Raw genomic sequence first — 13471 nt, forward strand, 5'->3', positions numbered from 1 at the left:
TTGTCGTTATGAACTATATAGAGCCAGGGACATCTTCGTCAAATACTTGGCGATCTAGCTGTGGAATAGATCTGGTCCCAGTTGGCAATATCCCCTGTCAGTTGCCGTAACCAGTACGACAACGGAACTTGTAATCTATCAAGTACCTTCGGACTACAATGTGGTGGAATTTGGACCAGTCTCTGTTGCCGACAGGCCCCTTGGCTGACTGGCACAACAGGTGCGCGAAACGTGGAACATGCTGTCACAAGATATTTCACACCTCTTTGAGTGTCATGCACAACTAGGCATTGCCTCAAAAGCCTTATGGCGCCGTGATTATGATGACATGCAGAGTAAAATGAATGAAATACCTGAACAGATTTCCATCTCGGACCACTGCTTCAGCGAGTTCTGTTTCGGTTTAAATTAATGTATAATCCTCTCTCCCCGAGTAGTTTTGCAACGCGGCTATAGAAAAGTCTAACATACTAATTCGTGCAAATGTAATCTGTTTGTACTCCTTTGTTCAATCTATTCACGTATTTACTTTTTCTGCGAGCACTGAAGTAGCAGCCAAGCAGACACACTAATCTGAGAGATACAATATACTTCCGCGAAAAATCCATTCAAAGGTCAACAGTAGCGTTTAACATTAAACAGCGTGTACCACACACATAATTATTGTGATAAAAGTCCGCTCTCGGTATATAAGGAAAACCTGTTTCAGACAGACGTGCGAAAGTTCGGTCGAAGGTGTTGGCAGAGCTAACACGATAAACTAGTTTCAGGAAGTGGGCAGAGTCTAAACTCACAGCTGTTTTACTCCTTCGGCGAAAAAGACCTTTAAAAGCCACTAAGGATTAGCTGTTCTGGTAACAGTTGACTAGACCGCCTGAAATACGTTTCCCTGTAAGGAAAACGTTATAACCGTTCCCAGTTTGAGCCCTGTTTCCACTGCACCATTGTACACAGTCGTTGGCGGTAAATTATTGCCAGTGTAACTCGGGAAGTGTCCCTCACCTGTAAGACTGAAAACTACAAAAGTGAGCATAAATCTTGTTAGCTCTAAGAATGCGTAGGTGCTCTGTGCTTACAAACGTTTCGTTGCAGTTTATGTCACCCAGTTGTCTAAGAAAACAATATCCCACAATAGATCCCACAGTGTAGTATTTGTTAAATGACGTTTACAGGGTGGATAGATTGCACCAATTATTTCTTCGACGATTTCAACTTTGTAGTGAAGGTAGAGGCACGATTTTATAATACTTGCTCTAAGAAATATAATTTGAGACAAAAAAGAGTGTTAAAATTTACTGTCTGTTATATTCTTCACAGTTGCCTTGCTCACAGTTATTTATCTACTGTGCTTGTTAGAATAAAAGTTCATTAGTGTTTATTGTGCGCTAGCAAAAAATAAGCACTCGGCCTTTAGAGTTCATTATTCATAACACCCTGATGCAGTTGACTCCCTTACTGCAGTGCTATTTCTGCAGTACAGCTTATTTTTCTAACAAATGAATATCATTGCGGTATTTCTAATGTAGTACGATGATAAAATGAATGAACTGACTATTGTCGAACGAACCTAACACTTGTTGCAACAGAATGTGGCGAATGCAATTAGTGTCTATTGCAACATGCGCTCTGCACATTGATTCATTCCTTCAGTCGTTCGTTCATTCCCTCTTCTTTTCTACCTCAGATAACACGTAACAATTCCCATTTTTATTTGAAATGAAGGACGTGCGGGGGACCACCAGGGCAGACGAATCATGGAAACTGAAGAGCAAAGGATAAAGCGATCAGAATAAGAAAGTAGCTGCTTATAATTCCTCACTAATGAAAATGAGAGCAAGTGACGCAGCAGCGAGCACTGATACGGCAATAAAAAGATGGATTAATTAAGGAATGTTAATCGCAAAGCGTTAAGCAAAGTAACAAAATCCATACAATCTGAAGTACTTGTCTTCATGAAACCCTTCCGCAGTACAGCAGATGTATACGTATCTAAATTAGCTATGCAAGTATTCAGTATGCCTTCACTCAGTTCTTCCATGCCACATGAAGGCAGAACACTGAGATTTTGTAATTGTCCACCCATCTGATGTCTTTGCCCCTGTGGAGACGTCACGAGTCTGTTGTTCTTGAGGTGAAGTTTTAATAATCTATCTAGTGAGGAGGCTAAGGCTGTCAGATCAGCCAGTCGAATTTCCATCAGCGATGCCAGAAGTTATTCTTTAAGTACCACACGGATCAAGTACGGGACAAAGCCACAACTGCTAACAAAACACATTAGACTCACGCCTACAAATTCTCACATATCACAGTTCCTTTTTGAAACATTTACTGTTATGGTACATTCAGTACATTGTAGAAATCACGTTCACAATTTAACTTACTAATCGTCTACTCCTGTCTTTTCTGCATTGCACACAGAGTCGTGATTAAGATTATTCTATGCAGCGGGCATCTCAGATCTTAATTGTGCAGCCCTCACAGACCAAGCTATCTGACTGAAGCAGTCAACACGAATCACTTTGTTCGGCTCACATTTTTTGCGGGAGCCGATGATGAAGTGTTTCTTCTGAATATCATTATTCCAATGTTAATGAAAGCTGTTATAATGTAGGTTGTAAGTAATTGGATGACAGCTTGCAATTGAGACATTTGTTGGCGCAATTGAGTCTGAGCTATACTTTATAAATCAATAATAAATGAAAATTATATTTGGCGCTCTGACTCGTGTCGTGGCAGCGAATCAGTTTATCCGACTACTAAACTGGCGAAATTTCTCACGCAACTGGCACTCATTGTACCAACTGTCGTCTGCCTCTAACTCCACTTGTCACGTCACACCTCAGCTAATGCAGTCCCATCCAAACCATGAAAGAAGCCATAGGATATTATGGCTTCTACAAGCCGAAATAAAAGGCATCGTCGCCCTTGTCAGATTTCTGGAATTTTCTCGGAGACGTTAGACAATTTTGAAATACGTTGTGCTTAGATTACTACGAAGAAAATTGAAACAACCAGAACCCCTCAATAACACTTTTATCACACTGATATTCGGTCTCTACGTGCCCCCAAAATTTATTTGTGCCATTCTATTAATGAAAATAGTTAATTAATATACATAAATAAAAAGAATATTCTCATTTTAAGTAGTTCATAAATCATAAATGTTTTGCTACCTAAAGCAATATTCGGAGAAACTAACTTTTTAAGCATTTTATCACAACTGATGGAAACCATTTTGTAATCATTTTGTTATGAGTTCTTCTGTAACCAACTCTAGTCTTAAATGGGTTAATAACTTTAAAGGCTGTAGTACTTCACCAATCAATTCATTTACACTGAAAAATCCTAATACTAAGATTTTATTTAACATTTTCTACTGGAATTGTGCATGAGCAGTTGTATGATCACAATGAAAAATTTAATGCTAATACATGTGTTTGTTACGAACAACTTTTCCATCAGTACAGTGCGGTTCCTCCACTCCATTACAAGTTGATGTTGTCACATAGACGTTCGCTTAAAAAAAAAAAGCTGTACTTAAACAATTTACAAGGACTTCTTACACGTTTCTTTGACGTTCCCTTTCCCAACAAACTTTACACTCAAGCGGTTTCGTGGACGTGGACATAAAGGATTCCCTTTATCTTACACTGCTACTGGCATCGATGTGCCAGAAACAGCGACGTCTGGACGTGACTCCGTCATTTGTAGCGTGACCTCACACTCCGTGACGTCAGGTTGCTCCATGGTGGAGCCAGAATAGTTAATGTCCACCTTCTCTCTTATCCAGTATCAGCATACAGGACTCGTACACATTTGCATCGAAGGCACAAAAATGGCATCAATTAGTTACTTAATTTACATAATCAAAACTAAATATATCACTATACATCGTAAAAACACTCATTGCTCGTCATCGTTTCCATCAGTATGCCATATAATCATCATCATGTCTGCCAGCCATTTAGTTCAGAGATAAAATCTGAATTCGTAATGTTTAACTGTTTATACAGCTCATGTGACCAGAGCACGTAGCTTCATCCGAGTGTGTCATTATGTCAGTGTACAGATGAAGATAATGTCCTATTCCTGTTACGAGTCATCCGGTTTCACTGGTCTGTCTACAAATCATGTGTGTTTTAAATTCCTCTTATGGTCTGCCACTGTACGACTTGCCTTACATTACGCAACGTCTCTTTGCTGCTCCAACCACCTCACGCGTGAAAGTACAATGGCAGTATCGGTTCCTAGTTACGTAAACGTTATCATAAATACTTATAAAATGTAACATTTTGGTTATCCTTCTGTTCTGCAAAATTTCTTGCTCGTAGGCTGTACACATTCTGCTTTGAGAATGCCAGGATGTCTTATTAATTATGTAGACGTACAAATATGATTCATAGCTGTTTTGTGAAAACACTTTGGTTTGCATGTCAAAAGTTTGTGGCTATATGCTTTCATACGTCGATAAAAATGAAAAGTCAGTAGTCAGTATAATATGTTCTTGCTTTAACTCGACAGTCACAGGTTCATTCCTGTTGCTGTATTGTTGCCTGTGACTTACATCTCGTCACGAATCTATAATGTATTTATTACATTAACTTTATTTCAAAAAATCATGGAAGATTGTTTTGGAAACATGCGTATTTATGTTTACCCATAGATAAACGTCTTAAAATATTCCTCCGAGCAAAGTCATTGTCTCACTTGCAGTAAATAACTTCCTATGAAATTTGACACATCCCATGAGGCTAAGTAGATATTTTGTCGCCGGGTTAGTCATTTGTATAATGTAAACGTAACTCTTGTAAGTGCATCACACTCCAGTTTGTTCGTTGTATTGTAGCCTTAGAGTCTAAATTTTTTATGTTTTGTATCTTGTCTCATTTGTAGCATTCACATTGCTAACGCTGAACCTTGCACTTAGCAGCTGTATATTTCTTCTCCCTAATATTTCATTAATCATTGGTGGAGACTACATTGCCTTAAAGCTCCTAAAACGTCCATCTGCATCAAATAATTAGCCGACTTACACGTTCCCTGAAATAATCTCCACAAACAACTCCCTTTGGCTAATTTGCCTGTCGCCTTATAAATCTCCCTAATACAATATAAATTTCATCGGCAAGATCATAACTTCCCAATAAATTTCAACAAAATTCATATTGTTGAAAATTACTATGCGACTCCCACCATTACAGCATAACATTGTTCATACTTAACACAGGCTTCACCATGTTATGACCATGGGACAGTGTACTGGTTGTATCATCTTCTGACATCACCTACGTAAATTACATTTAGCTCATACAATCGTTATTACGTCCTGACCTCTTACCTCGTTTTGTTTAACCACTCTTCCCCTGCAGCGAAATTATACAGTACTATACAATACCATGTGGCTTCGGTGTTATTTGTTTCTTAATAACCTTCACAAAGTATGGTTGTATATTAAACTTATTTATCTCTTTGTTTTGTGTTTAAGGAAACGTGTTCTGTGAATAACTGTGCTCATTAACAGGTCTGCTGCAATTATAGTCATCGTGTATTCTACGAAAAAGTTGCTCCACTGTGTGGTTTAAGTCGTAAAAGTTTCAGCTTTATGTCAGTAAACTGTGGGTGTGCCTACTGCTAATGCAAAAATTAAATGAGATCTCTAAATCATGACATGCTTTTGCTTGTTGTTTTTCGGTTATATCAAGTCTAGACAAGCAGACTGTTTCAGAAATGTGTTTGTTCCATTTGTTCATTGATTTGTCTCACATATCTGGTATAACACTGTCACATCTCGATACTCTCATATTACGCTTTCACAATGTTTACACACGCATACGGTTTCGTGTCAACATCTATTCCCATAAAGGTAACAAACACTTCTCAACACTCTTAACTTACCTTTCTCGCATTTCTTAAACTTAATTTTGATAGTGTAGAATAATAAAGATGACAGATGTAGCTCTGAGCGTTAGAAGTGGAAGAACTGACAATACGAAACGAAAATGAAATAGAATTATCAGTTAACTTGGGCACTTTGCATCGTCTGTTACCTGGCTAGCAATGAGTAATTGCCTCCTGAGCTGTTTATTCTTCGTCTTGCGACTCAACACCACGGATACTTTTCCCGCTACTGTTCTCATATTGCAAATCAACCATATTCTGCATAGTTTGGGCAACCATTGTTCTCTTTTCAGCGACTTTAAACTGGTAAGCAACTCACTGGAATTCTTTTTGCTGTGCCCATTGGAACGGAATAATGATCTCTAGCAGACGCATAAAAATCAGTGCCCGCACGTTTCTTTCAGAGAAAACAGTTGGCGGAGTGACTCAACGCGGCTTGGCACTTCTATTGACTCTCCATTCTCTCTCTTCTACGAATCACCTCGTGATTCCATTTAGAATTTAAGCTGCCCTGTAAGTTTAGTGAAATTAATGACAGTTTCTTTCTCTGCTTCGGTAAATTACTCTCCTTTTTCTGCGATATCTTTCAAGTTGACTTGATCACATTTCCCTTATCTTTACAAACGGATTCTACATTGGAAATCTTACTACTAAGTTTCTAATTTCTTTAGAAATTGAATCAATCTGAGCGTTTGGAAACGAATAACCTGTACTACCAAGTTCACAAACCTCATCTCCCCTTTCCTAACCATTCTACAATTTAAAAAAAAATCACTGTATGTTCCTCAATACAGTAATTATTATACAAGACACTTTAACCAGTTTCGGGCTATTCACTTTCTTCTACTAGCCGCTATGGATTTTGAACTAGACTATACAGGCATAACATTTACTGTAATCTGCTTCTTAATCTGTGTGCTGCCACCGAGAAGTTCTGCCTCCACTACCGGCTGCTCTGAAGCCTGCGTGACATACTGCTTACAGGACTGATGGAACATCCTGTTCAGCATCATAGCTAACATGCCTCGTTCGTTACTCCTAGTAACTGAATCACTGCATCTTGCATCTGGCGTTGATTATTTCTCGTGCCTCTGCTGCTCTACCTTCTGTGTTGTAAAATCTTCATAAAATCAGCACTCACATAATCCATGGACCGCGCATGTGAACATTGTTTTAACACAGTTTATTATGTCCTGATACCAACTGAACTTTTAGCCTGGTTAAAAATCGTTTGTGGCGTAAGTCCCCATATGTCAAACACAATTGAAGTGGAGTTCAGATACAGTATAATAACAGCTGAAACACGGTTCTAATACCGTTCTACACTCATATTTTCAATGATCTACCTCGTTTAATATCAAAGCTATGGAAGAGTGTGAATTGGTAACATAAAAATGTTTAATTTACTTAATATACCATTTATTAAAAATACGTTGTGGGAAAAAATTAGCTTTCAGTTACGTTATATACGGTATTACGTATTTCGTGTAAACATTTGTCTTCGATGAGTAAATAGAATACAAACTCTGGAGGCCAAATAAAACAAAAAGAGATAATTATGGCCTTCATTATGCTCCTTGCTGCTAATGAGAACGATGATGATACTGTATCTAAACGTATATTATCTTACATATGATGTCAGAGTCAATAAAACCTATTTTTAGGTACAGTGTACGTAATATCACGTTTGATCTCCCATTTATTTACGCCAGTGTAGTATTTTCATTTCGGTGGAAGTAACTTTCACTATTGTGAACTGTCATTAATAAACCTTCCGGCGTTAACATCAGCGTTATTTTTCCTCTAAACAAGATCGAGGCCTTCACCAGACAGGAGGGGTTTCTGAAGTTATGCATTTGCACTAGATATGCAGAGATTGTCAATATGATGTACAGTTCGGACGTCGTTAGGGTTCGTGCGACGCAAATAAGAACGATTACCGCAGATTTCCACATTCCACAGTGAATACGCCTCATAGTACATTTCTAGTACGGAGAAAGAATGGCCATAGAGAGGCTGTACACAGCTTACTTCTCCTCCTGCATTCCAAATATTTAGTGTACCAAAGAAGAGCTAAACAATAGCTGAATGCGTCCAACAGAACGTCCGCAGCTCGTGGTAGTGCGGTAGCGTTCTTGCTTCCCACACCCGGGTTCGATTCCCGGCGGTGTCAGGGATTTTCTCTGCCTCGTGATGACTGGGTGTTGTGTGATGTCCTTATGTTAGTTAGGTTTAAGTAGTTCTAAGTTCTAGGGGACTGGTGACCATAGCTGTTAAGTCCCATAGTGCTCAGAGCCATTTGAACCATTTTATTTTCGTCCAACGGAACGTTACAGGCGTTCTCACATTGCTAACAAGCTACTTGTATGAGCCATGCAGTAGTAAGCCCGTTCAACAACAGGACAGTGCCTCACTGCTGTAAGTATCTACACTTCTTTCAGTAATTATAAATCCTATTATTTTCCTGAATGAAACATCAAGCCGATAACTTAGACGATCACTGGGTTTCAAATAAAAAGTTCAGTTTTCTTGACGTCTTGTCTACTGGAAGAGCAGCGAAATATTATCAATTTACTCATGCAAAACTTCGGTCAGAGCATCAATATACATCAACACATAATTTTGTTTGGTCGTAGGTGCCCAGTTATTAGACACAAATATAGGTAAAATATAGGAATTGTAAGCTTCACTAAAGTTCTTTTGGTTGAATGGCAATGCCAGAATGTGAATACAATATGGTAACAGAATAAAAATTAACAGTTCAATTAGTGAGGTGTATAAATAGGAAAACTGGTGAAAGACAGAATGTATTGGACTATTATACAGTTAAGAAACATTAATACTTCTTACACTTGGCGAACAGTTGCTGCTTAAAACTGATTTTCGTGGAACAGTATTTATTTATAAAATACTTTATTTATCTTTGAAATATCAATACTTAATATCGAAAAAAGACATGACATAAGAGATTACAGCTTTCAAGGAGAGCATGCGTGCAAATAACATAGCACAAGTTCTGATACTTTCATTTGAGAGTATACGCAGTTTACAGCTCCTCAATGCCTCTTCACATTTCTGTGCAACAGCTCATGGACTTTCCACAATCATTGTAATAGACGACATAGCGAAGCAATGATAGTTCGAGCGCCATACAGATTCAACAGTACTGTTTCTAACATTCATTTGACTATATTTTAGGAAAAGTGTAAATGTTTCATGTACCTTAAAATGAAGCGTAATCCATTTTCATTTTCCGTGTTAAAGGCAGGCAAAAAGTAGAGGGCTTCTGCCGCTCATTTCCCAAAACGTTTTTGACTAAGGGAGCAGATGTAACGGCAGTTAGGGAAAACGAAAAAGATTTCAGTTTACATAACTGCGTCACATGTACTAAGTTTTGATCAAGTTATAGAAATTGTTAGATATTTTAAATGGCTTGTTGAGGTAAAAGCATGCGATTTCATTCGATAAGGCCTATACTTCAAGTAAAATATTCAATCTGTAGGTAGTCCAATTCCTTTTTTTAATGTGAAAAAAGTTAATTGCGCCATGGCTCACTGTCCACATTAAACTGAATATCCCTCTGCAATATCTGGAGAAAGGTCTACCTCTAAACAAATTGTTTGTACAAGAAAACTCTATGGCTTTGACATCATAATATGGCTTTACTTTAAAAAATTTGTGTAATTTCGAAAATTGCTGTGGTTTCCCATCCGAAAGTACTGTGTACTTCCTTGATACACTCTATCTTACGACAATGCTAAACTCAAAGAGTAAGAAACCACACTACCTTTCGCGAGAGATTTGGCTGATATACTGCTCTTATTCCAGAGCACGAAGATTTTCATAATTCTGCTTATTCTTTGAAGAATAACGCATAGATGAGCAAGACTATAGTCGAGCCCCCTTCTTTGTGCCTCTCCAGCAATCGTTACTGCTGGCCTTCACTATCATCCTAAAGCATAGTTCTATTTATAATTACGTCTTTGTAGACACGATAAAACCAAAACAAAAAATGAAACATACTTTTAACTGTGTTAGGTTAGTGCTACAACCAAAAGTACATTGTTCGTACTCCAGATGAGATTTCGTGTCTCTCAGAAAATTGTCTGAGGTGGTTTATGGGAAGGAATTCACCTGTCAGTACCAGACGTGGTGACACAGCCGTTAGCGGTCTGACTTCCAGGGAGGTGAATGTTTTAAATCTCCGTCCGGCTACACTTAGGTTTTCTGGGTTTCCTTAAATTGTTCCAAGTGGATTCTGAGATTGTTCCTTCAGTTAAGTCGTCTCCAATTCCCTTCCCTACTTTTATTCGATTAAATTGTTTAGTGGCATTCATCTCGATAAATCAGTAAACTCAGAACTTTCTTTCTCTATCTTGCAGCCCTGTGGAATACCTTCAAAGCTCACACGGAAATTGTGCCCAGTGTACAATACCCGTGACATGTTCATTCTCAACCCCACAGACTGCACTTCATACAAAGGGAGGGAATCTAGTTATGACAGCGTTCAAAGATTAATTAACTACAGCAATGCATTTTACTGTTGATTATGTACTGCATACTGCTAATGTGGCAGTTTCGCAGGATGATTTTCATTTTATTTGATCTGATGATGATCAGATGATCGAAACGTTTTCAATTACTACGAGCTGTGGGAAACGAACTTCACGAAACGTAATCATGGCATCTGTGAATACAGTATCTTACATTTTTGATATTCTAATGTTCACCTCATGCATTAAAAATCAGTTACCAGGATATGCACATTAACCAATTGTCTTCAGTCAGTTGTTGACCAGCTTGGCACAGGGTGCCTATTCGAAAGCATTTAAACGCAGTTAACAGCCGCGACACACACTATGGTGCGTTATATCATGACTGCAAACCCAGACAGCCACTCCAACATGAACCGGTTGAGCTTATGTCATCAACAGGCAGACTGTTAGTAGGCAGTAAGGTGTCATACAGTGTGTGACGTCACATGTTAGCACACGTGGCACCACACATAGCTACATCCATATTTATATGGATATGGTGTCTGTTCTTTCGGACATGTCCGAAAGAACAGACACCATATCCACATAAATATATAGTTCTGGCAATACCGGCCATGACCTTCCTCTTCTGTGCGGATGTACACATATTCCCCGAACTGAGACTTGGAAAGAATGTCCTAAACGAGTAATGAATGTGTTGGGGTGGGACACTACGGACGTAGTGTGTGGACATACAAGGTGAGAATGTGAGTCTCGCGGGAGGCGTGCGAGAGAGAGTCCCTGCAGTCGCACTATCCTCTGTGCCCTCGGTGGCTCGGATGGATAGAGCGTCTGCCATGTAAGCAGGAGATCCCGCGTTCGAGTCCCAATCGGGGCACACATTTTCACCTGTCCCGTTGATATATATCAACGCCCGTGAGCCGCTGACGGTACTAATATAATTCTAATTTCACACATAGCTACAGTCTAGACAGCGAAAGAGGATCCCTGACAGCTCTCAGTACTGTTGTCAGCTTTCAGTTGTGAAGTGCTAATGGTTGCAGGCGAAAACAATGGCCGTCTACAGAGCTATGACGACACTGAGCTATGCAACAGAGACGTTCAAACAATCGCATTACGCTATTGGTTGAGGCATCCGAAGCGGCCATGTCCAGCCCGCTGTAGCTGTCAGAGATCAATTTACGGTGACTCAAAGCCTCAAATCATGTTTCTGAGCATGTGGCTTAATGATACATTCCAGCCGTGACACCCAGCGTGATCAGTCGTATATGAGGCCAATGAGTGTACTGGCAGGGCTCTCACTGTCGGAGACTAACTGTCATCAATTACAAGGTTGTCCACCACTGGGTGTTCTACGGAGTGTGACACCACCTAACGTTTGGAGCCAGGCAATTCCAGCTGTGAATGAGGCTATCAAGTACATGCCAGCCCGCTGTAGCTGTCAGAAATCAATTTACGGCGACTGAAAGCCTAAAATCAGGTTTCTGAGCATGTGGCTTAATGATACATTCCGGCCGTGACACCCAGCGTTATCAGTCGTATATGAGGCCAATGAGTGACTGGCAGGGCTCTCACTGTCCGAGACTAACTGTCATCAATCACAAGTTTGCCCACCACTGGGTGTTCTGCAGAGTGTGACACCTCCTCACGTTTGGAGTCAGGTACTTCCAGCTGTGAATGAGGCTATCATGTACATGCCAGGGCTGTTTAGTACCCAGGTCCAGCTCGGTGAGCACATGGCAGTCCACAGCTGTATGTCACATGGTGTTCCACATCGTATGACGCCATAGCTACGGCACACAGAGCGTCCATCCAGACATGAGTCCAAAGGCCACACGGCCCAGTCTCCAGGTCCAGCTGGCTCATCCCGATCACACAATAAGCAGGCCCCAGGTGTGACATAGTGTTCGACCTGATACGATGTCACAGCTGTGGCACCCAGCACGGTCAATCCCACATGAGGCCGGTGAACTCATGACCCCAACTCCCGGTGTTCCAGGCCCAGCTGGTTCTCGGCCGACCAGACACTAGTCGGCCTCTCCAGATGACGTCACAGTTGCGGCGCCCAGCGCGGCCAACCCTGCATGAGGCCGGCGAGCGCGCGGCCTGGACTCTCGGTGTCGGGGTCCAGCTGGTTCTCGGCGATGAGGCGGTAGTCGGCGGCCAGATGGCCTTCGCGCTCGCCCAGACGCAGCAGCCGATGGAGCGCCGCCAGCGCGTCTGCGCTGGGCAGCCGCGTCGAGAAGGAGCCCACGAAGGCGACGCTGAGGCAGCCCTGCGCCATCCCGCTGCCCACCGCCTCGGGCGCCGACGCCCAGCCGCGGCCCTCGTACACCTGCCCGTCCATGCCCACCATGAAGTTGTAGCCGATGTCCGGCCACATGCGGCCCTCGATGTGGAACGTCTGCAGCCGCCGCACGATCATCGTGTTCTTGCCCATCGACGTTGAACTGTCCGTCGCCGTGTGACCTGAAACATGTTAAAACGCCCAGGTCAAAATAACCTCGGCCAAATACACTACTGGCCATTAAAATTGCTACACCAAGAAGAAATGCAGATGATAAAAGGGTATTCATTGGACAAATATATTATACTAGAACTGAAATGTGATCACATTTTCACGCAATTTTGGTACATACATCCTGAGAAATCAGTACCCAGAACAACCACCTCTGGCCGTAATAACGGCCTTGATACGCCTGGGAATTGAGTCAAACAGAGCTTGGATGGCGTGTACAGGTACAGCTGCACATGTAGCTTCAACACGATATTACAGTTCATCTACAGTAGTGACGGGCGTATTGTGACAAGCCAGTTGCTCGGCCACCATTAACCAGACGTTTTCAATTTGTGAGAGATTTGGAGAATGTGCTGGCCAGGGCAGCAGTCGAACATTTTTTGTATCCAGAAAGGCCCGTACAGGACCTGCAACATGAGGACGTGCATTATCCTGCTGAAATGTAGGGTTTCGCAGGTGTCGAATGAATGGTAGAGACACGGGTCGTAACACATCTGAAATGTACGTCCACTGTTCAAAGTGCCGGCAATGCGTACAAGAGTTGGCCGAGACGTGTAAC

The 13471-nt window shown here is 41.2% G+C and overlaps 1 protein-coding gene across 1 annotated transcript in view; it reads right to left on the bottom strand.

Annotated features, from left to right (window-relative positions):
* Positions 1-8794: 8794 nt before the first annotated feature.
* LOC126260350 (peptidoglycan recognition protein-like) overlaps positions 8795-13471 on the bottom strand; it is a 99826-nt gene continuing 95149 nt past the window's right edge. Inside the window, exon 4 of the mRNA XM_049957676.1 lies at positions 8795-12863. Coding sequence (XP_049813633.1) covers positions 12445-12863 — 419 coding nt within the window. The 3' untranslated portion in view covers positions 8795-12444. The remainder of the gene's footprint in view (positions 12864-13471) is intronic.

Source organism: Schistocerca nitens, chromosome 5 (assembly GCF_023898315.1).
Source record: "Schistocerca nitens isolate TAMUIC-IGC-003100 chromosome 5, iqSchNite1.1, whole genome shotgun sequence".
NCBI lineage: Eukaryota > Metazoa > Arthropoda > Insecta > Orthoptera > Acrididae > Schistocerca > Schistocerca nitens.